The following is a 25,190-nucleotide window of genomic DNA, read 5'->3' as shown; positions in this document are numbered from 1 at the left end:
CAGGAGGACAAAGAAAAGCTGGAAAGCGGAGTGCCTAGGTCACGGTGGGGAGAGCATATGACCAGATGACACCTCCACAAAGCTTCTCCGGCCTCTGAAAGAGGCACACCATCGTCCCCATGGGCTTTCTTGGACTGCTTGAAGGTCCACACTTTCTTCTGCAGTAGTGTTTTTGGCAAGGCAAAGCTGAAACTAGTCCAAGAGTACAAAGCCATTTATACCTGTACAAAGCAAGCAGAAGACTCTGCAGGATAGGAATGACAGCACTTTACCTCTACTTTACCCAAATTTAGATGTCTACACCAAGTAAAAGGGGAAATCAGGCCGTAAGTGTAAAAAATCTACTATTTCTTTGCAGAAAAAAAATAGTGCTGGTCGGCAGTTCCCTCCTGGGCACAGCATACTCCTTCTGCCTCTAGAAGCATCCTTACCCCTTGTATTTCCAAGGTAATGGTCTCTGAAGATGTTGAGCCACCCAGCAGATCAGGAATACTTACTTTAAAGGGTGAAGTACACAGATACGGAAATACTGTTGGAGATGCACTCGCGCAGGAGATGTGTTTTATTTATTCACTGATGCACAATGCCCAGTTCATTTTATCCACTGCATTTCTCATCCACTAACTTCTCTCTCCTGCTATTCCTCACCTGAAAAAACTGTTTATACAGTAAGCAAGAAATATAGAATCTAATTCATTGTTATTATTTAGCAAATACTTGATGAGAAGACCCTGTACCAATTCTGCCATTAAGAATTTCTACAGCAAATTCCTACTGAGGATAAGCCACTGCCAAATGCAGACAGTTTATCACACTGGGAAGATATCCTGTGGAGTATCAGAGGGACTACTGCTTATTTTGATCTTTTCATTGGAAGTAGGAAGAAAGGAGGAGGAATTGTCAGCATAAGTGCGGATAGAAAAATAATACAAAAGGGTGCAGAGAAATTAGAAGCAAAGACAGGAATAAGCAATAAAATTGCAGTTGGAAAAATGCTACTGCATGTACCAAGGGAGTAATCCAAAATGAAGAGTTAACAACAAAGCAAAATAACAAAGCAAAATTTGGAAAGGATCAACGTTGAAAGACACCTAGGAATAAGAGGATAATCTGGATGTAAGAAGCAATGCAGCAGAGGAGAACGAAGCGCCAATAACACCTCTGGCTCTTTCTGTAGGAGCATTACACAGCGGAGCAGGTTGGCATGGCAGTGCTCTCTTTATACATTTCTTTTGCAGCCACACCTGGAATATTGTATGCAGTTCAGGCACTTCATTACTGGAAGATATAAACAAACTGGAGGAAGTCCAGAGAAGTGGAACGGAAATGATTAGAAGCCGGAGGGAGTGATTTACCAAGAAAATTTAAAGTAGCCCTTTACCCGCCTGTAACTTCTCTGATAATTAGAGACGGGAAATGATAACAGCCTAGTTCAAGTCTCCAGTCACGTGCCTTAAGCCCTTTTGCCTTGGGCACTTAAACATGTGCCTAGTTTTAAGAATAAAGAGTACACACAGATTTTGACCTGATGAAGAGAATAAGATTAAGTAAGGAAAAACAAATTTAGGCTACATACCAGTGAAATCCTCCCAGGAATGAATTATGACTAACTGAGCTACCATAAAAGATGGAGATTGTATTGCTTGAAATTTCACGTTTTATTGCTGATAATGGAAAGAGTTATTCACATCTAAAGTTTATTTTCCATGAGACAACAGGACTACTCAAAATAAACAGTGTTACCCATGTACACAAGTCTTTGCAGTCTTTGCCACAAACATATAGCACCAAGTTATCCTGTCCAGGTAAAAAGACCCGACTAAGCAAACATTTTTATCCCGGCCTGTGTAAGCCAGGTGGAATGGTTCTGACAAATGACAAGTTATATCCCAGCAGGAAAGTAACTGGATTCTCCTAGCTCCTCACGCACCGACGTTGCTGGGAAGTGATATTTAGGAAGGCAGCATTTTATATAATTGTTGAGCTGTCAGCAGGGCTCTACTGAAAGACACTTTAAAAGTCACGTAGACACTGCCAGAGTCTGATCTGGGGAATGGATGATTACCATTCACACAGGTTTTGCATGCAATCTGGAAAAAAACCCAAACAAACAAAAAAAAAACCAAACAAAAAAAAAAGCAAAGCCCAGCTGCAGGCAGCCTGCAAACAAGCCTGCTGGGATGCAGCTTGCTATATAATCCCCAAACAACATTCCAGGCCAATAGCCATGTTTGGGCACGTAGGATTCCCGAGCCCCTCTACCGATAGGCGAGGCCTCCCAGAAATGTTATCTTAAAGGTAACCGTGTGCCCCAACCCCCTTCACCTAGCTTGTGCTTAAAATCACTTCTTGATGCTCCAAATAAGCAAAGTTCATAGTTCCACTCTGGAGAAATACCCTGGACAGATTTTTAGCTCATAAATGGGTGGGAGGGGGAGACCTGGAACAAGACAGCAGTCTGCAGTGTTTACTGGAAAGTCAGCATTTATGACTAAAATTGTGTTGGATATGCATATCTGAATAGCATGCTAGCCTAGGCTTTTGTTTATGCAAGTAATGCAAGCCTTATGTTACAATTTCTGCAATATTTTTATAATTCAACATTTACCTGCAACCTACATTTAGATTTATGAGAATGAGATAAGAACTGGCACAAAGTCAACAGGTCTCAGTTTCAGTGCATCAGTGCCTTGATTTTATATTATGATTTTTTTATGGACTTTCTGCAGTACAGTTTTAAAGGTTTGGCAGAAGGTAAAAAGACTGCATGGTTGATCATTGCTTTCATTGCTTACAAGGTGGTATCTATAACCCTGAGAGTCCTACGCCAGGGACTTTTTTTTCCCCTCTTTGTATAGTATATGTCAAAATGAATCTGCAAGTTGGATGAAACCTGTCAAAAACCAGATTATCATCTGTTGATCTTGTAGGACTACATATAGTTAAGGTTGCCTGACACTTCTCATTTTAAGACCTCATTTTCTATTGCTTATAACTTTACCACACATTAGCAGCTAGGGCTGAAATTTTCCATGCTGGATGTCTGCCTCAGGCTGAATTTTATTTTGCGAGTGTAAGAATGTATCAGCTAGAAGTACTAAGCTTAGTGCAAAAGTTAGTTTGTGAATAAGGGTAGGGAGAAACATGTTGGTTTTTTCCCGTGTTACATTTCTCGCAGACATATTTGAGAAGCTCAAGAGCCTTCACACTTTGAGACAGACCCTTTGAAGCATCACTGCTCTGATACCACAGATGTGCCTTTTGCCATCTCATACATTATCACTTAAAATTATAACGGATCACAGTATAAAACACTGTAAAGTTGCAGTTTGTACGTGATATGATTTGCAAAGGTTTTGGTGGAGGTTGGCTGCCAACCTCCAAAGTTTCCTTCTGCGAAGAGCGTGGACCAGGGCAGAGGGTCTCCACTGAGCTTGTGCTCCAGCCATCTCTTCCACGTGCCAGGCGATGCTTTGGTACGGGGACTCCACGCAGAAAATCCCCATCACGCTCTCAGGACGCAGCAAGGGAAGAGCTTGGAAGAAAGGGGAACGAGGCACAGGTTGCGAGAGCAAAGGGAACCGCCAGGAGCTTAATGAGGAGAGAGGACAGGAGTCTGGGGAGGTAGTAGACTTGAAAGGAGAAAGGCCCCCCCCAAAAGTGAAGCCAGTAGTGGGAGGGAGGAGCTGTAGGCAGTAGGATATTGGAGAAGCTGGGGAAGAGGGGAAATGGTCAGGAGAGTCAAGAGTGCAGAAGCTGATGACCAAAGGAGAAAAGAAAAGGTCCAGAGGTGAGTGCTGGCCAGAAGCAGAAGGGGCAAGAGGATGCAGACGGGTGGTAACTGGATAAACAGAAGCAGCTGAGAAGAAAATTACTCGGGGACAGAAAGTGAAGAGAGTATCTATCTCTACACCGTTAGGGCTGAATACAGGAAACCTAAGACTCAATTCTCCTAGAAGATGGCGCAACCATCTCTACAGATTGGAAAGTGAAGCCAAAAGAGAGTAAGGCCAAAAATATTAAAACTGTCTAGTAATGCATTGAGCCTGACCTGTCACTCCCACAACTTGATTTTTCTGAGTGTTTAGCATTTTTGAGAGAGACTGCTTTCCAAGGAGGCTGACAACCCCTTGGTTGGGGTACCGGTCTCCACATGAGGCCGCAGCTGCTGGTAAGGCAGCTGGAGCCAGGTGCTGCTATTCCCCGCTCTGCTGCATGCAACTCCGGCTCTGCCCACAAGCTTTCACAGCCCCTGGGACCTCATTTGCTGAGCCTATCTCAGGGGTTGAGCTCAAAACAGGCCTGGTGCCTCCTCTGCTGCTCTCTGTAGGCATGGGGACAACAGCTGGTGGCAGCCATAGAGACTTATGGAAGCAAGAAAGACCCCAATAAACACCGTTTGGCCCCCAGGTTACTTCTACCAGACAGCTACATGGCCCGACAGTGGTCCGTCAGGTGCTGCTGTAGCAGATGAGTGCTGCACCAAGGGATGGGTGTCCCACACGCATCCCGTTTCACCTCTCCCCCTTTGGCCTGCATGCTCCTGAGAAGAAGAGCAGAAGACATTACAGCAGCTCCACAGCACCTGATATGCCACGCTGGTACAGGAGGCTGCAAAATCTCCCTCATAACCTGGAGTTCAGCTTCAGGAGTTCAAATAAATATTTACCTTAGAAAATGTTGACAACATTGGCTTTAAATTTATGTTCTTTGCTTTTCTAAAACTTTGTAGGAAGAGGAAATGGAGCTTTCAGGTCCTAACCACTGAGCAGAGCAGCTCTGGAGGAGCAAGCTCTGTGCTCCCACACCCCCTGCGCAGTCCAGCCTCCCCCCACACCTCTGGCTGGTGGGCAGAGGCAAGCACACCCTATAGCTGACGGGAGGCAGGTGAATGCTGGCTGTCCCCACCTCAGTGCACACTGCCTGCCCAGCTCGTTCAGGTAGGGGGGTAACTTCTGCCCACCTCGGCATGGGTGCCCACTGGCCAGCGAGGCCACCCACCATGGCAGCTAGCATGATGTCCCACGTACGTGAAGCTTGCACAAACCAAAGGCAGTAGTAAAACTACAAACTTGAGGAAAAAAAAATTTTTGAAAGTATCCTTCAACATGAATTTGTGAACCAGTACCATTAAAACCTGCAAGTAAGGCGAACTATGGCAGTTTTTGTATCCGCACGCAGAAATCAAACTACAACGCTTGGAAGGGACATGGATTACTGAACCACCATAAAACTGTTTGGGCTGGGGAACTCCAGTGCCGCATCCACATGTTACATTACGGCTGTAACTACACACTCCCAAAACAGACTTTGCTAAATCGAACAAAGTTTTCCTGCACATACGATTACATCAACTTTAATTAGGTAACTGGCTCAGTGGTTTTGATTGTTTCGATTGGGTAAACACGTGACATGGATTGATCTATAATTAAGATGAACTTTAAAGATAAGTGCTCATGTTTAAGTGGTGGAGCGGACACATTTGTCGCTGCCCAAGGACGAAGGAGTAAAAGAACAAGTCGGAAGAGATCCTCTCTTTGCTCAGGCAGTGATTGCTGACCCCTGTTTTTCATTATGACTAGGAAGTGGTCAGTTAACCCTCATCATTAAGCAATAAAGCGTGACAGAGAGCGCTGATTAACGCGCTGCTCACAAATACAGTCAGGCACGAGAGGAAACCCATGGCGGGCTTCTGGCAGTTTTAAATGGCCATTAGTTATAGTTGTGAAAAATGAAATTAACCTAGCTAATCAAGCACTGAGCAGCCATGGTTCTGCTGAGGGTCAAGGGTTCCCAGGAAACAAAAGGTACAGTATACTTACATACCATGGGGGAAAAAAAAAAAAAACAAACCAAAAACCAACAACAACAAAAATCCCAACAAACCCCTGACAGGCTGATTAATGAAAATGAATACAAACAATAAATTTTACCAAATAAACATAATACCTGCACTGCACATATTAACTGAGAAAAAGTCCACATCTTAAAGAAAGAAAGAAAGGGAAGCAATGGATTGACTTCAGCCATCACCAAGTTCATGAGCAGTCTACTAAAATGCACTACAGAATAGCTGTTGCACTGCTGCAGATGACCCCGTTTAGACCCCTGTCCCCAAAATCCTTTCTGACTGCCCTCCTCTGCAGACAGGTTTGTTATTTTACCCCTTTACAGACTCAGCCACATGGCCCCCTATGTCCCTTAGGCCGAATTTTGGCAGTGCCTGGATTATCACACGTATTCCTCACATTCCCAGATGGGTTTGCCGTTTGTAAACCCTTCTCCTATCAGACCCAGAGAGCTGAGGAAGCTCGCACAGCAAATGGTAAAAGCACAGGAGAAATACACAAGCTAAACATCCACAGGAGCATGGGCCAGCTCATTCTGTGACAAAGACAGGACGGGCCTGAGCACCAGGAGTTTTTTCTGAACAAGTATCCTTCTGTCACTTTAAATTTAATCTTCCTTTATTAGTCTTGGCAAGTCCCACTTTAAGACGTTACCTCCACGTCTGGAATGGGAGAAATGTTTTTACCATGGCCTGCTCTGTGCCCCTTTCTGGATGCCAGAGGCCCTTCTCCCCTCTCTTTCTAAACCTTTGTTTCTGATTGCAGCTGAAATCTTAATTTGTCCCACATCTGGATGGAAATAGTTTAATTGTAAGGATTTCCCTCATTTCTTCAGTTGACAATCTTCATTTTAAGTGAAGCCTCCGAGAAATTCACATGCATACTGATTTTGGATTATGGATTCCGTAATCCACATAATGCACATGCATATGGATTTTGGATAACCCCCACCTACACTATATGGCAATACTTTTGATCTGTTTTTGCCTGCTGAATCTAAGTGGGCACCTTTGCTTGTAGAAGCACACGTAGCATTTCCCCCCCTTTTTTTTTGTTGGTGGCTTATTGTTCTTGCACCATGAGCTTGTTATTGAAAGCTTCAAGGACAGAAAGAATGGTGACAGTAACAAGGACTTTCTCCCATTTCTAGAGGAACTGTAATAGAAAATAAAGTGTGAGAATGGCAATAGGAAGGGCTGAAATTAAAGTCAGAAAGATGATACTGTCCTTCAGTTCTCTATTTCGGGAACATTTTCTAACTCTATGGAAAAAGGGATGCTCAAGTAAGCAAATTTACCCAAATACCGTTCAAAAAACCCTGTGCTGTTCAATCCTGTTCTGTATTATCACAGAATGCTTTGAACATGTACTAATACATATGTTTTGCTTGTCCTTTTATGTCCTTCACTTTCTCATAAGCTTTCCACGAATGATCTTTTATTATTGAACAGTCAGTGAAAGATCTCATCCTTGTCATATTTCCTCTTCCTACTTTTAAATGAATAATTAACATGGAGTAATTGGTAGGTATTCTTTCTAAACTTCTTACATGGAAGTGGATTCTTTCACAAAATAGAAGTGAAACAAGAAAAGATGCAGCTCGGTGTGACCACTGTGTCCAAGCGCTTGCACTATTATTTTCCAACACCCTAATTTATTTTACAAAGCTGTATGCAATACTGCTGTATTAAAATATACACATATCTACTGTACTTCACAGACTGCCTGCTGCCCTACATTCAGCACAGAGTACCTGCATGATGACACTGCAGAAGTATGAGAATATGAATATCACTTGTTCTCAGGGCTCTATAAAACACTTGACTGTCTAGAATTCCACTGCCTGGCTGTGTGCACCTTGCATATGAAGTCATTAACAACCACCCTCCTCCCAAACAAATGAATGTACAACCTGATAGATAGTTTCATTCACGAAAATGGTGCTATCACTGTAGGAATACTGTCTTCCTGTTATTACTAAAAAGACTGCAAGTAAAAGACAGCATTTTTAAACAGGTTAGTGTCTTTTCATTCCCTTTTTTTAATTTTATGAATAGTTTAGTATGCCAGTGCACACAACCTAGAGAAGTACTTATTATTAGTTTTTCCCAATAGTCCATCATTATCATTCTGTTGTATGAGAGAAAATTAGCACCTATCACTTACATAATTTCAGGCAGTATTGTTAAGAGTGGAATTTGCATGCATGATATGGTGTATAGGCTAACACAAGTCCATTTGCTAAGTCCACGTGGTAAAATGGATGAATAAATAATTGAATGCTTAGCTCCAAATATGTAATTATTCTTAGGAAAAAAATTAGAGCACAAGTCTGTGAAAATACATATAATAATACTCATCTACAGCTAAATACCCTAGACAAAAAATGCCCTTTCAGAAATGGAATAATATAGTTAGATTCCTAAAATGTTTATAGAAAACTTGCATAAATGCCCAAGTTTTGAAACTACAGAGCTCTTGCACTTCTTCTCCACAGGCATTAGCTTTAAATTAAAAAAGTTGTCCCAACCTAATGAAGAAAAGGCTTAGCAGAGTACTTGTGCAGAGCATACAAAAGGTTTGTAAACCTTCAAACTGCAGTTTAAATTGTTCCTGTTAGAAAAAGTTACAGCTTGGTTGTTCTGATCTGTTTCCACTCGTAGCATCATACAGTCTCTCCCTAAGAAAGTAACATTACCTTTTTTAATATCATCCATCACCCTGCTCTGTAATAAGCATCGCTGTTCTGACGTTGCAAGAACTGTTTGCCATATGTCTACTTCCAATACACGAGTCGCATTAGTTATTTGTTACATGTAAAGAAATGAGGGAGTGGGCTTTGCAACAGTAAGTACGAAACGTCAAGACTGGTCCTTTTCTGTATTAGAGTGCAACACAAACCAATTTCCAGATGAAGTAAAATAAATAGGCGGGTACAAATGAGAAAACTATGCTCTAGTTCTTATGCCTGGTAGCAGCCCGAATGAATGCAAATATGCCAGGAACAGGAAATGAGTGGAGAAAATTCCACTATTCTGGATACTGTTTTCAGCAAGAATCAAGAAGAATTAAAGGCAAATGAGACAAGATGTAGAAATCTGATACAACCGCGTTAATGCTGATAGTAATGACACCTTTTCTGGAAAAGGTGTTGAAACATTAAATTACCAGAATTCAAAATATTCTGTTTATCATAACGGTCAGTAACACACAAATGGCAATGCCTTTTGTTGGCATCTTGCAAGAACAGTACCAAAAGTTTCAAAGAAACCAAATTTTCTTCTAAACCAATGTTATACTGTTTTTCTGGTTTTGTGGACATCACATGGTGGTTTAAAATAATGCATCTGTCTCTCTATTGCAGAGGCTATTTCCATTTTGGTATTTTTCTCACCCTGTGACTTGAAAGTCAGCCTATGTTCTAAATCTCTAGAATAAATTTCTAAAATATAACCTTTCCACATTTATTTTCTGAGGCATTTATTTAGTCCTTCTGAAGTTCTTCAGATATTCTTTTCCAGGTGAGAGTCATCGAGTAGTTTCAATAAACATAAAAACCTACTGCCTAAAACAGTAATTCCATTACAGGTTTTTGCTCTTATTACTGGTCATCTGATGTACCACTGAAGAAAATCTGTAGATGGACCCTTCTTTAAATTATTATTTAATAAATCAGAAAAAATAATCTGTTAGGAAGCATGGGAGTCAATCTTGAGAGGCAGAACATCATTCAGACTTGACAGAGCTTTTAAGTCTGTCTTTCCCATTTGCAACCACATATTAACTAGCAGTGCGAGTCAGTGGGAGAGCTGCGTTAGGTCCAGGCAGAAACCTGAGCTCCTCGAGCAGTTAACCAGGCTCTGAGAGGGTAACTCTTGGCTGTTTTTCTCCTGCACTCACTTCCCTTTGGTCTGAGTTACTTACTTTTCAACTAATAGATTACAAAGCCCATCCATGTAAAGCAAAGCAATTTGACCGAGCAAAAAGTGTCAGGGATGTTTTCTAGATGAGAATCAACTAAATCCAAATCAGATCCTTTTGCTCTGAAAAGCAACAGTGGAGGGAAAGTCTGGAGTAAGGCATACTTACCCAGGGAGAAGGAGGATCAGCCTAGGGAGCATATAAGAAATGGGACATCATAGGCTGCACCCACGAGCAATGAGGGAGCTGACTCACGTCACTTGAGAGACCACACTTGATTATCTTTCAAAGGTCACAGCAATCGAGTGAGGCTCCCAAGGACTAGAAGGATGCAGGTGTCACGTTTGTCTTCAAGAAGAGCAAGAATACTTTTTTTTTTTAAATGGTGAAGATGGTCAAACAGGTTGCCCTGAGGGGCTGCGGAGTCTCTACCCACTGAGTAACCCCTCTGAGATACTCAAAACCCACCTGGACACAATGCTGAGCAACCTGCTCTAAGCAGGGAGGTTGGACTAGCTAATCTCCAGAGGTCTCTTCCAACCTCAGCAATTCTGCGGTTATATGATAATGCTCTTTCATCTGCACAAAGTTAATCCACGCAAAATGGTGCTCTTTTCATAAACCTATGCACATTAGCACAGTCTCTGATAGTCCTAAAGGCACAAAATGATTAAGGCACGTCTTCCACATCAAAGGAATGCTATACCCAGTATTAGATGAAGTTTTACACAAGGAAGCTTGAAACAAAACAACAGGAAGAGAAGTATAGCTTCTAAAAAGAAAAATTATACTGCGAAACATCTGCAGCATATTCAGAAAAGACGGTAGATTAACCACATCATAATAATGTGTTTCAGTAACCTGTGCAGAAAACTTTTACAGTGTAAAGGTTCAAACTGAAATATTAAACATATTGGGATGTACTGTGTGAACAAAGGTCTCCAAGGATGAATTTGAGGAACCGTAACATAAACTCCCTCTAACGCAAGTATCAGTATGTACTAGAGAAGGTGGATTACAGTCTTCCCAAATTCACTTCAGTCAAATGGTTTAGGCACAGCTCCTAAGACCCTGAGGCACCTTGTTGCTATTTAGCTGCAAGTACCTTTCCTAGGAAGCACCACCATCACCAATGTTTCCGGCACACAACCACCGCCTAGGAACCTTGCTCTGGTTGCTGTCGCTGAACAGGTAAGAAGTCTCAGTCTTCCCAACACCTCAAAATCTGAATTCTGATCCTCACAACAGATTAACAGGAGGTCTCTAACTACATTATGTCCTACTTCTACACCCTTGGTCCCGCATTGCCAGACCTCCAGTTTATCCTGGGGACAATGTGGATGGTGATTTAAAAAGAATCAGGACCACAAAGTCAAAAGGACTCTTGTCCTTGAGTCCACGTTCACATGCTACCAAAAACAAAGTACATAAAGGATTACAGAGATTTAAAGAAGAAAGAGAGAGGAGCTAGAGAAAGTCAATGCCTGAGGCAGTTGAATGGTGCCCTGGAGAACTGGACTGCATCTCCTTTGCCATGGACTTACTTCATAATTATAAGCAAGAAAAGTCACTAATTATCCTCCTTGTTTCCTGAATATCCAACTTGAGATCCAGAGTCTGATTTGCAGTGGTTTAAGTGATCATAGCTGCAAGTAAAATCAGTGGGAATTGCACTTTGGACATATTAAGTGCTATAAAACGCCAAGTACTTCTGCCCCCTGAGGTCCTAAAATACCATAAATCATGAACCCCAAATCAGTGGGTATGTCTGAGCTTAATCTGTGTCTTAACTCCTCGACTGTAAAACAGGGGTAATAACCACTCATCTTATCTTGTATTGCAAGGATAAATTAAACAATGTTTGTGAAGCACTTAGATATTATAGTGATGAGCACCACAGAAAAGCTCTGTAAGAAGTGAGTAATTATGTCTTCTGAGCAAGGGATGAATAGTAATCAGCAGTGAAGGCACAGGACCATACATTGAGCAATGAGAAGAATACAAGATATTGAATAGCTGCTCATTAACTGAACATTATCCAATCTGTTCAATGAACAAGGCAGAGGTCTAATGGAAAAAGTTGTATGTGATTGTGTAATTAAGGCTGAATTAGAAATCATTACATGCGGTGCAGATGAACGAAGACCACACAGGCCACTAGCATTCATTATTTTCATATTTAATTGTGATTTTTGCAAACTTGATTTTTTTCTCCCCAACATATTTTTAAAGTAGCAAACTGAAAAAAACCCAAGCAGCTCAAAACCCTTGAAACCCACCATTGCACCTAATATAAGAACCCACGCAGAGGAGCAGAAAGGGGTGAGAGAGGACACAACCACCTCAGGTGGCCCTGCCACTCCAGACTCTGAAATGGGAGAAGAAAGGGTCTGCCACGCTGCCCGTGAACAGGACATCAGCAAGTTTTACTGCACAGGAACCACAGCACGCACGAATCCCAAGCACATGCTCTCATCTGCTGTGTGCAGAGCCTTCAGGCTTCAGCTACACCTACATCACACAACCGCAGGTGAAGTACACGCTACAGAGAAAGCTCACGTACTGGCCACTCCAAAAGCTGCCCAAGCCGCTGCCATCAGTTCTGCAGCAAGTACAGAGCTCCCCATTAGTGTCAGCAGCTCCTGGCAGCCCTCTACCTGACACCTGAGCAGACTGAACAGAAGCCTGCTTCTTTCTGCTTGCTCTTAGCGTGGACAAGGTGCATACAAAAGCCCCACATCATCATCACTCTTGAAATAGGTGGGAATGGACTGACTGACCCACGTACCCCTTCTTAGGGCCCTAGATTTGGCAACTCAGCCGTGAGAGATGGCACCAAACAATTTTATAGGTTAAAACCAGGTAATAATTCTGTCTTACAGAATTTCTTCTCCTTAAACAATAAGGAGCTGTGGGCTTCAAAGTTGACCACGGGCCATTATTGTTTCTGAAAAACCTGACAAAACTGCCTCAGTCTAAGTCTAGACTTCAAACCTAACAGAGGCACTCCCAGTCTTCAACAACCTAAAACTGTGCTGCAAAAAAAGGCTGAAATCCTGGCTTCTTTTAAGGCAATGGGAGATTTGCCATTACCTTTTCCCACTCTATTTATATCTGAGATGCTAGCAGATGCCTTGTTCCCTCTGTCTATAACAGACAGATCTGTATGTACATTTTATCTCTTTTTTTTTTTGGTCTGGAGACTGTTTTCCCACCCTCTTATTTAAAACGGGATTAGGAGGTACAAAAAGAGGTTTTGTTTCTGGCTTTATATATTTATATATTTATTTTGAGGTTTTATCTATTTAGAATTTCTTTCAGCCACGACACTGCAAAATTCCTTATCTCTAATGTTGTTTTGCTGAAGGTACCTTGCAGGATTATCCCCTTTTGGCTGCCAAGGCAGGTAGAGAACAGCATTTTATAAAGCGGTATCTCTTAAGAATCAGTACCATAACTGTAAGGAGCTAAAGCATCTGACTAAGGATGTTTTATGATATTTGATATGCTTTATGCTGTTTGATATAGAAGATCTTGTACATATATTTATGTCCAATTGCAATGTCCAATTTGAATGTTTGTTCATGCTTTAGTTATCTACTTACAGTTGTATTGTACTAGGCATTACAAAAAAAACCCCCAGCAGCACAGTGTCCAAGAAGCCAGACCAATTATACTTCAATGACAGGATTTCTCAGTAGCCAGGCTCTCACTTGAGGGGATTACCAGCAAACGTAACCAAGCATGAGGTCACCTGATGGGATCTGGGGGTACCTGCAGAGGCTTAGCTGGATAGGATGGAGTTATTTCAAAAGGACTTCACTCTCCTGAGCTTTTTTCTGAACTCAAAACGAGAAAAGTCATCACAGGAGACAGACATTCATCTGCTAGTACAAATACAAAGCAATTCTGCCTTATGCAAGATCTGAGCACTTTACATCAATTTTTAAATACTGAAGTCCTGTATCCCTGTGAAGGTCTGGGCACCCACCATCATTACATCTTAAAAATTTATTAGTTGGTTCATCCTCTCTTTTACTACTCCTACTTCCTTGATTTTTGGAGACAGATGAACTCTGCAGCCTTACTAGGACACAGTATTAACCAAAAGAGACCTCTTTGGCTTATCCTTTACTATCACAGATAACCAAATCATATTATACATCAGTTACTTCTCCTACACTCCATTTCGAAGAAGGTACCTAAATCCTTCTGACTCCTTTCAGGAAAGTGCCCCTAAAAGTCCCTCTTTTTGGTGGTTTGCAGCCTTCTCAAAATTATCAAACTAACCAATGTAATTTTTACCCATTTGCTCTTATTTCAGTACAGTTCTTAGTCCAAAATAAATTCTCCTCCCTCTCAGTGATCTATTCCTCAACTGTGAAATATTTATAGACAGCAATCATGTCCCAACTCAGACTCTTTTCGGGTAAGCTAAAAAAAGCTAAAAGCATTTAGTCACCTGACATAAGATAAATTTTTATTCCCCAGATCATTTCAGAAGCTCTCCTAATGTGTTTACTTGACTCTGAATCAAACTGTCTACAGTTTCTATATATTGTGTCTATACACAATACTCCACATAAGCATTCCCAGCATCATTTGTACCATGACGGTGTGAATACTTTCCTGTTTGCTTGAAATACTTGGTGCATCTGAACATATGGATTTTGTATAACTACGTTACACAAGTGGCTCAGCCATCTTGGAACTATCACCTAAAAGATGAATTTCCCAGGAAGCACCCTGTTTACCTTCCCTATGCGGCACATGGAAAAAACCCATTCCTTTTTAAGGAAAAGGCAGTTGAAGTATTCAAGAACACACTAAACTAATGGCTGTGACGTTTGAACTTTTGTTAGCCAAAATATTTGTGGCTACCTTAAATCAGCATGCATTCACAGGGCCATCCCACCTTTATGAAGACTGTGATCTACCAGAATGTTACTCTGTGACGTGTTAAAAAAGAAAACAACTTAAAAAAAAAAAATTACTGCAACTCAGTTCCCTGTCACATCATAAGAATGCCAAAATTTCCCCTCTCTTGTAAGGATGTAGAAGGTAAGCACAAGAAAGCCTATGTGATGCCTGAATTTGTGGCAATCAGAGGCTGTTACCCAAGATAAACCAATCTTACCACTGCATATATGTTCTGTTTACTGCACATTGTGCTTGTGCAGGCTGCCTATCACCTACTGAATATATTATTTTATAGATGAAGCTGTCTAGAAATTAGTATTCATAAAACAAAGATCAAAAGACAAACAAAAGAGTGCAGGAGGAGAATAGTTGCACGCAGACCTCCTAGCATTGTGCAAGCATTTTTCAAGGCTAGACAGCAGCCCATATTTAAATTCTCATCCTTGTACTCGTCTCTCCCTCTCTACAGCAACACCCGCTTAAACGGTAAATAACAGTTACAATCAAAAAAATTGCAAATGTTGGAAAGTCTTGGGAAGAAATTATTAATGCTTTTGGAAAGGAATGAATGTGGATTTTTAGCTTTCTTGATATAAAATATTTTTTCAAATAATTTTCCCGGCCATTAACCAACTCGTGGTTCTTTGTGGCACTGCAGCTGCTAAACTCACCCCTTCTTTGCTTGTTTTAAAACCAAGAGACTGTATCACCGAGATGGTTCCCAAACCTACCCCCTCCTTTCCGAAACGCTCCCACAATATGCTTGCTCTATTGGCGTTGCACTCCACATTTAATATGCAGCCAGCATTTATTCTTGAGCATCAGTCGGAGTTTCTCATGCAGGCCACATATTCCAAGAGCCACAAGAAAAGCTTTTCCTCCCATTCCACCTCTCCCCAGCTTTAAAATATTCAGTTGCAATACATGCTCCATCCTTTATTAATCTTTCCTTTTTTTGTGTGGCACTTCTTGCTGCTTAGTTTTTTTCCCCCTTTTGGGGTCCCAGGGCAAACCTTTCTAGCTCCTTCCTCCTACCAGCCTCCTGAACTCCAAGGTCCTAGTAACTAAAGCCAACCAGGAGCAGGAACGAAGACTTCATTTCAGAGCAATACTGCCCGCCAGAGCAAAAACCAGGAAAAGTCCTTTTTATATCTACGAAAGCACGGAAGGCTGGCAGCAGCTTCAAACCTACGATGACTTAATTATTTAAATTTTATTTTACACCTATTAACCATAGCATATCAAGTAAGAGTAGCAGCTGCTACATGAATTTGACCAGCTCACTTGCCCTCAGCAGATCACCCATCTGCTTGCTCTTCACCTAATATTTCTGTTTGATAGGTTGTAAAACAGATTCTTGCAACAGGTCAGGAACAGAGTCAACTTCAAATCCCACATAGAAATTTCTATGAAAACATATGGACATCTATACTGAGTGATGTCGAATTTAGAGAGGCCACTGACCTTATGAAAGTGGATAAAAGGAAAATTGCAGCCTGTGATGGAATAACACTGACTCCATTACAGTGAATGAACAGAAGAGTGGAGAGTGAAGAACTGTATGTATAATTAATTCTAGTAATACAGACGTACAAAATTCATGGGTGCATACACCGCAAAATGGTGTGGAAAATGCCTTTCTATAATGTATCAATTTCAGCTCCTACAGCATAAAAAATATTGTTTCTTTAAATGATCAATAAGGTAAACTTTCCTGTTCACCAGTAGTATTTTATGAAAATTTAAGTTATGATAATTAAGCAAATTATTCAAGAGCTATGTATTCCAGCATTTAAGTTCTCATACCTTGATATTTTTTCCACCTCAATTCAAATGAAAAAGTTTAGGAAGCACACAGAGAGGGTTTAGTTTCTCTTTATTTTCTACTGGGGGGTGTAGAGCCTTGGGAAGTTCTTTCACTTACAGTGCATGGGAAAACCATAGAAGATTACCTGTTTCTGAAAAAAAATGTTACGCATCACATATCACTTTCCCTCTTGTGTGGCCTTCTGGAAGCAGAGACTACAGAGAACTTCCAAAAAAAAAAAAAAAAAAGAATATTCCTGGGCTATTATGCATCTGGCCCATTGCTAAACGGTTTGCACAGTGCCTTTGCTTGCCAAAGAACTTAATTTATCTACCACTGAATTTTCAGGCTGGCAATAGCTTGCAATCCGTCATGCGAAGGTGAGTCTCCAGAAGGTTGTTGGATCCCTTTGGCTATGGCAAAAAGATCGGCCTCGGTGCCTGGTAAGGCAGACTGGGAGTTACCCCAGGTGACTGGTGGGTTGGATCCTCGATCTTGCAGCCCAGGCTGTTTTGTTTCTGTGTTTTCAGAGCAGCCTGGCACAAAGGGAGATGAAGAATGGCACTTCTTTTCCACAACTCTATCTTTGAGGCAACCTCGGTTCCCACAGCTGTGCCAAGTCCTTGCAGATTGCTACACAAGAAATTTCATCCCTTCCACTATTGTAGCGGAGTCTTGGATAACCTGCGGTTCAAACATGCGGCAAAGGTAGGATTTCTTTGTTACTAGGCTGTTCGCTGAGGTGCACAGCACATTTACTATATCCAGGAGGCCATTTAAATAAGACGGCATCAGATTAGACTTTGTAAAGTTTCCTTCAGCCAAATTTCCCCCTACTTTAAATAGGCAAATAGCAAATGTTCAGGTGAAAAAGAAATGCAACCCTAGAAACTTCTGTTGCTGTGACTGTGTTTCTACTTCAGAGGTGAAAGAAGATCTACGCTTCTCACTTAAAATAGCAGAACTAGCTTCAAGGCGAACCTCCTGGAGCAGAAATCAACAGCAAAATCTGAAATTTATTGAACATCACATCTTTGTATTTAAAGAAAGGACAAGCTTCCCTATAACTAATATGATATAATTTGTTAATTCTTCCACTTTAAGTAGCCAAAAATCTCCCAGCAAATATGCAAAATAACTGGAAGAAGATGGTCATTTTTGCTGTAGTCTTTAGCACCATTTGGAGATGAAAAAATGCCTTCCTTTTTTCTTACCTTCAAGCCGAAGGAAGAATGAAAGATTAACTTCAGCAACTTAAGCAGCAATATAAATTTTGATGTAGGACAGATTACCTCATACTTGTCTGGAACTTGAACAAATAAAGACTAAAAATGCAAAGCATACGCAAGAACAGCCGTGATTTCTGACTTCAAGCCTGTTACTCTCCTTAGAGAAAGCTGGTTCCGTGAAAAAAGAGAAGACAAGACTGGCCAGGTGCTTTAGGTTCCCTCACAGTATAGTGTATTTTCAGCATACGACTCTATTAATGATCATAAATTAAAGTTTAAATAACTTTATGATTGGCCATATCTGTAATTTAGAAAATCATACAATATAGTTATCCTAGGTAAAAATATATTAGAAATACAAATGTCTTAACTTTTGCAGTGACACCATTTATCAACACTTTTATGGTTAAAGGATTTTAGTGTTTGCAAGGCAGATCAAATTTATATTGACACAATCACATTTCTTCATACCAGACTCCTGTTCATTGAGTCAGTCAGCAAAAAGTTCATGCTTACTTGGTATCAAAATTTTGCACTTCAGTAATTTACATCCCTGTAATGAATTCCACCTGAAATTACTTTTGAAATTTCACCAATAAACCCATTTTAATACTTTTTTGGTCTACAGCTCTCCTTCTCATAAATTCCTTAGACATTTCCTGCAAGTCCCCAAAATAAGATTCATTGGGAATACAATTACCAGACTTACAATTGTAAATGCAAGCTTTAGTCTCTTTGTTGTTGTGTACTTTCTTGTTTTTAAATTTCAATGCAGTTGTTCTTTTCTGTTATAATCCCTCTGTTTTATGATATTTCAGAGGAGTGCAAAGGAATTGGCACTCAAAAGCTGTTCAAGGCGGGCTGACAACGTTAGCAATTCTAGCTGAGACCCAAAGAGCTGGGTGGTGTGCAGTGGTCCCTTTCTCCAAATCCCCCTTCTCTCTGTTTCCATGCTTTTTGACACACTTTGTCTCCCCACTTCATAGAATCATAGAATGGTTTGGGTTGGAAGGGACCTTTAAAAATCATCTAGTCCAACCATCCTGCAATGAGCAGGGACATCTTCAACTAGATCGCTTGTCCTTCCACCTGAACACCAGTTGCCCTCTCCCACAACTTCCATCCCACCATACCTTTTGAAGGACCATCAGTATGTAACTTTTTAAATTAAGCTAAATAAAACTTTGATTTAATCAACAGAAACTAATGACCTGCCTCTTCCCCTTGAAGAAGAAGAGTTGCTCTGTTCAAAGAGGGCACAAACTGAAACAAAGGAGGGTCCATCTGAACACCAGGAAGCACTTTTTTACTTTGAGGATGACTAATCACTGGCAGAGGTTGCCCAGAGAGGTTGCGGAGTCTCCATCCTTTGAGATATTCAAAGGCCATCTGGACATAGTCCTGGGCAACTGGCTCTAAGTGGCCCTATTTGAGCAGGGGGTTTGGACCAGATGACCTCCAGAAGTTCCTTCCAACCTCAGCCATTCTGTGGTTCTGCGAAAATGGCACCAGCTGTAGCTACCGTATTTAATAACAATTGGAAGAGGAGGCCATTTTTGAAACAATATAATTTCTCGTACCACTTTCTACTGAGGAATGTTTTGTGGATCAAGTAAGAAATATGTGTGTGCATGCACGCATATAAAGTGTGTAAAATATAACTGGAAAAATATTCATAAATCTTTAAAAGTCTATACACATGATTCCAGGGAAATGGTGAATGAAAATTGAGGAATATCTTTTATTCTTTTACTACAATCTTTTAGAGAAAGAACAATTCATTTTTACTCAAATTAGCCACTGTATTTATAAATTCCCCACAAAGTTGTTTCTGTGTTCACAGAGTGAGTTTTACTGTTTTCTTTGTAATAAAGACAAGAATGCAAGCACTTAAGTAAAGAACACAGCTTTAGCTCAGAGCCGAGACAGGTAGGCCCAGGATCTACATTTAAGGTAGTTCTTCCACTTCGATTTATTTTTTATTTATACCATGCACTGAACTACCGTAGTTTTAAAAACATCCTCATGAACATATGATACAGAGTAATTACTACAAATATTTAATTTAAATTAGGAAACCTCAGGATGAGGTGTTTTATTGGTCATGTACCTGACTGAAAAAATTTATGACAACTCTACAAAAAGTTTTGTTGTTACAAAACTACCTACACAAATTTTTATTCACATTGATAATTTCAGGATGTTTGGAGCCAAAATATATATTATGTTTTTGCTATGTCCTTTTGTGGCTAATACTCTACAATGTACTTTTATGCATATATATATATATATGAAAATTGCAAGCCAAATTTTCAGTGTTTGCATAACAACAATCTGGTAGCATCAAGAGCTCAGTCATGTGCATACCAGGCAGAAGTCTAGACAGTGTTCACATACCACTGATAGGAACATATATGTTAATATAATAATTCTAAAAAAATGTATTTTAAGCTAATTTAAAACTCCTATCTTCAACTTTTAGGGATGACAGGGTTGTTTTGTCTTTCATATTTTGAGGTTTTTTTGCTTAACTCATAAACTTTCAGTAATTACCGGTAACTTTTAGCTACATTTTAAAAATTTATTTCTATGCATGATTACAGAGTAATTTTGGCTTCTGAGGCTTGGAAACATAGTCTTGCTACTTTGTTAACTCCCAAAGGGATTCCTTGGTAATTTTTCATAAATTCCTGTAAAGTTGGATAGGGATATCCATCAGATTATGTCAGAAAGGACACCAAAAGAGAGGGCATGGTAAATGTAGATACACAGTACCTTGAAATTACAGTGATTCAAGACTGGGAAGGAAGCTTTCCTGGAAGACAGGAAAGGAGGAAGGAAGATAACAAAAGGTGCTGTCACTTCACACAGTATGTGCAGGTGTATGCAAAACCTCACCACCACAACAAAAAAATATCCTCATGATTCAGAGGCCAGCTTAGACATGGATGTCTGAAGACCCATCCATGATGTAGCATGGAAGCACATGGAGGAAATCACTCAGTGAAAATAAGTAAGGTTTTCCAGTTCGTGTGCTACATTATGTCACAAAAACTCAAGGAAGAAGTTAGGGAATGATGGCATCAAGGTCAGCTATTGCCCAACAGTAAGAGAAAATGCTTTCAGAAGGGGGAAACGTTTTCCATGTCCTTATAACTTTGGGAAGTTCATTTCAATTACATTGGCACTTTTGATGATAGATAGATAAATACATTGATAGAGAGAGATTACATGAGGTCTTGACTTCAATGACGCACAAGTCCTCTAGGTCTATTTAACAGAGAGCTAAATCCTTATTGCCATCAGCAGCAGATTTAATGATCACAGAAGAAATTAATCACATCACATACTGCTTCACTCTTCTCGGTGCACAAGCTGGACACCATATTAAGAGCCTATTTTCTTCCTTCTAGGTTTTTCTTCGTGAAAATAAATAAGTAGATATCGCCTGCTTCATCAGTGGTCGTAAGAACATCTACTCATAAGCACAGACTTTAAAAAAACCTATACAGTATTTATGTCCTTTGCATGCCACGAACTCTTATTCTTTATCAGGTATTAAAAACTTAATTTTTATCACTTGAAGAAGGTGCTTACAAAGTCTGTAAAGGTCAAACATTTTCTTCTACCCTAACAACCCAAGTCATGGAGAAGCAACACCTACCAGAGGTCCTGTAGGGTCACTTGGAGCGATCCTAACTTCTTTCTATTGAGATGCCCAGGAAAGACTAGCTATACCATAATTAATATAAAATAGGGAGATGTCAGCAAAACACTCCTGTGATAATAAAGCTATCAAAATATAGTCCTCATGAAAATCCTAGTCCTTAATGAAGAAAACAATCTCTCAGAAAAGCACCATGATCAATTCCTACTCCCTCACCAATCTATCACAGTACTGTAAAGTCACTTCTCTGTTGCTGAAAGATGAAGCAGATGCACTACTGAATTGAAAGCCCCGGAGGTACCCACAGGGAGATAACTGACCTGAGTGAACTGTACTGTCATATAAGCCTGCCAAAGCATGATGAGACAACCGCATTCATCCTCCAGTACAGGAGAAGCAGGAGTATGTTTATATCAATTGTATCTGTATCCATTAAAAATTACAAAAAATCCACTTGGAGGAGTGGAGAAGAAGCCTGATTCAGCAGTGGCATGAAGTAAAACAACGCATCCTTTAGAAGGTGTACATTGTAAAACACCCTGACATATTCTACATAAATTATATCACACATAATTGGAGCTCATTCAACATTTTTTGGGTTTTCTTTTTTGTTCATGTTTTTTGTTTTGTGTTTTCTTACCTTCTACTGCTCTCTTGAAGAAAACTTTACAGCTGCCGCATGTAACCACCCCATAATGACATCCAGATGCCTCATCTCCGCACACCAAACACACTTTGGAAGGTCTTGAAGATCCAGTTGATACACTTCTCAATGAAGAGCTAGAGTAAAAAACAAAACAAAACAAAACAGCTATGAATATTTCAAATCACCCTCGCCTTAATGCAAAGTTCAATTAAGGATTTATAACAGGTATATTGCTCAAGGCACCTAACAACCAGGAAACCACAACTCTTTCTGGCAGTGCCTGGTTAAATACATGAATTGCTTTAATTAGTAAGTGCAATATTTTTATTGTCTGTTTTAAAACACCCATAATATATCAATGTTAATGTGAGAAGTTACCACAAGGGCAGTGGAATTTATTGGTAGCAGATGATTAAAACTGAAAATAAAACAACAAACAAACAAACCACTCTGGCAGCGACCTGATAGCTGTAAATTTTCTTTCTGTCTATCTGTTTGTTTCAAGCCTTTACAGCTAAGGAATACCTGTACTAAAGCCGCTAAGACCATTTTTATGAAGTAGTGCAGCAAAGTGGTATGCACTCTCCTGTCCACCCTTGAGCTTGTATCTAATATTTCTGTAATTTAACAGCTTACTTCCAAAGTAGTTTTGAAGCCTTTTTACATTCTGCGAATGCAGAAGACCCTTCCATATGACTTTAGGTGCCAGAAAAGCAGCACTGGAGGTTCAGAAACCATCCTGAAGTTTTGCAGATGCATCTTGCAAACCATCTACCGCCTTCTTAAAAGATGGGGCATTTCTGTTGTTGGGTTTTTTTAAACCATGACCCTCCAAAGGTATCTTTAGGAAGTATTTTCCACTGGCAGCTCTAAAAGACAGCGCTCTTCAAAAACAAGATACATTTCATGATGCAGTGAGTCTCCTCCCTCCCTTCTTCCCCCGGGAACTGGAAATGCCACCCTAATGTAATCGGCATGCTTGGAGAAAAGTGCCAGATACTGAAGGAGATGAAAGTTTTGGATCCCTCCCATGCCTCCGGAGGGCTGGGAGAGTTTTTCCTTCCACACAGCCTCTCTTCTCCAGGTAAACGTGACCTCTTGCATTTACTTCACACATTATCTCTCTGAATGCTGCCAAACAACTACAAAGACAACCCTAAAAGAGTTTACACTGGTGGTGAAATAATCTGATAGTTCAAATTGCAGGTCACAGGCTATTTATCGGTCAGTCATTGGGAAACGAAGTTCACGGGTAGTCTTAATTCAAACATAAGATAACCAGCTTGCTTAAGAAATTTCAAGTATGCACCCTTTGCCTTTTTCCAATTTTTTATCTTCCTTTAAAGAGGTATACAGAGGCCAAGTGATTTATCCAGGGGCACAGCACGAATGTCACTCCAGATCAAGGACTGCAACTCTCCTGACCTGCAGCTTTACTGTAACATCAAATCTAAATGTCTTTTTAAATGACAGCGTTCAGATGCTAATCAAAATGTTCCAAATATTTTTTTGTCTGCTCGCTAGTCTGTTAGATTTACTAGTTTTAGTCCTCATGCTATTTATACTTTCATTACATAACATCACACTACTTGATAATTGCTAGGTGATGGCATTAGCTCATCTGTTAGAGAGACAAAGGAAAGCCTCACCAAATCTATGTTAAAATAAGTTCTGTGTGCTCAAGTCACAGTCATACCTATGCACGCTGCATTAACCTATCCCTAAGGAAAGGTACTTCCTTCAGGATTTACCAAGACTCTGGTGGTATTCAGCTCTGCATTTGGTTTTGTTTAGGCAACGAATGGGACTTCCTCCCTCTAGCACGTTTCATGCTGCATGAAAAACATGAAGCCTCTCATTAAATAAAATTCTTCAAAAGATGTCTGCTTTCTAGAGAAAATGTCAATAACCTGGAAAACTAACTCCTTGAAAATGCCTTTTTTTTTTTTCTTTTTCATTGCAAACGGTGATATTTTGTCTGAGAAGGGAAACATTTCAATTCTGACATACCACCAAAATGTCTTGGGGCATTTGTAATTTTGATGGTGCATGTTCCCATTTCTTCATAAGACTAGCAAAAATTTTCCTAGCCTTTCTATCATGAAAAAGGTCAGTGTGTTGTTTTTTTTTTAAATATCTAAAAAAGGTAATTTTGTTAGAGAGCTCTTCCTGTGGAGAAATGGAGGTTTCCAGGGTGTCACAGCAGTGTGCGTGTTTTTTTAATTTATATATACACACACATGCACACACACACTCCCTCTATATATACACACTGTATATATATATAAAAGTATGTATTATTTTTAGTTGAAAATAAATTGTCACGTAGGATTTGCAGAAGGTGGGAGAGCCTTTTTTTAGATACAAGCTACCCTATTTCACTTTCACTTACACAGAATTATTGGGTGTAAAAAAAGCCAGTAAAGACACATTGAGACACCAGTTGATCCATGACTATTATCAAATGCCTACCTAAGACATAATCTATAGCATATTTTATACAGTGCTTCTCTAAACGAAGGGCTTGAATATAGCTGAAAGGTGAAGGTACAGCTTGAATACAAAGCATGTATTCAACTACTCAGGCACAGCATCACAGGTGGAAACTTAACATTCTGTAATAAAATTCAATTAATTCCCATACATCCTTTTAATCAGATTAGAAGTGGAATAGGTTAAAACACAAATGAGGTATTTTCATTCTTAATAGAAGTATCCAACATGGAGCAATTCTCAAATACTCTATTGCAAAGAAACATTGATATTAGCTGTTGGTACTTAAATCTCCTCCAACTTGTGCCAGCTCTAGCTATGATTGCCTTCTGATGAACAACGTTGGGTTGTTTTTAAAGTCTCTTACGTTCTCTTTCACCCATGCTACACCAAAGTATTTGCCAATTCAAAATCCTGTTATATTACCTCATACAAAGGTAAAGCGGTATTTATACGTACCTGCAAATAATAAAAGGCTGAGTCCAAAAAATATGCTCAAATCATATTGCTAAACCTCAGATTAAGTCATTCTCTCCATGGAAGCTTTTCTTTCTCAACAAGGCATACATGGATGGTTACACCTTTTCCTCCTGAATCTCTCTTATGTTCAGGTTGTCATTCTTTTCTTAGGAACTTGACCACGGTGAACAAGATCTGC

General features: G+C 40.1%; 1 protein-coding gene across 1 annotated transcript in view; it reads right to left on the bottom strand.

Moving 5' to 3' along the window:
- NR3C2 (nuclear receptor subfamily 3, group C, member 2) overlaps window positions 1–25,190 on the bottom strand; it is a 209,436-nt gene that overhangs the window by 73,388 nt on the left and 110,858 nt on the right. The window contains exon 2 of the mRNA XM_009327495.1: window positions 22,034–22,173. Coding sequence (XP_009325770.1) covers window positions 22,034–22,173 — 140 coding nt within the window. The remainder of the gene's footprint in view (window positions 1–22,033; window positions 22,174–25,190) is intronic.

Source organism: Pygoscelis adeliae, unplaced genomic scaffold (assembly GCF_000699105.1).
Source record: "Pygoscelis adeliae isolate BGI_AS28 unplaced genomic scaffold, ASM69910v1 Scaffold157, whole genome shotgun sequence".
Lineage (NCBI taxonomy): Eukaryota > Metazoa > Chordata > Aves > Sphenisciformes > Spheniscidae > Pygoscelis > Pygoscelis adeliae.
This window is presented reverse-complemented; position numbering and strand designations above follow the sequence as displayed.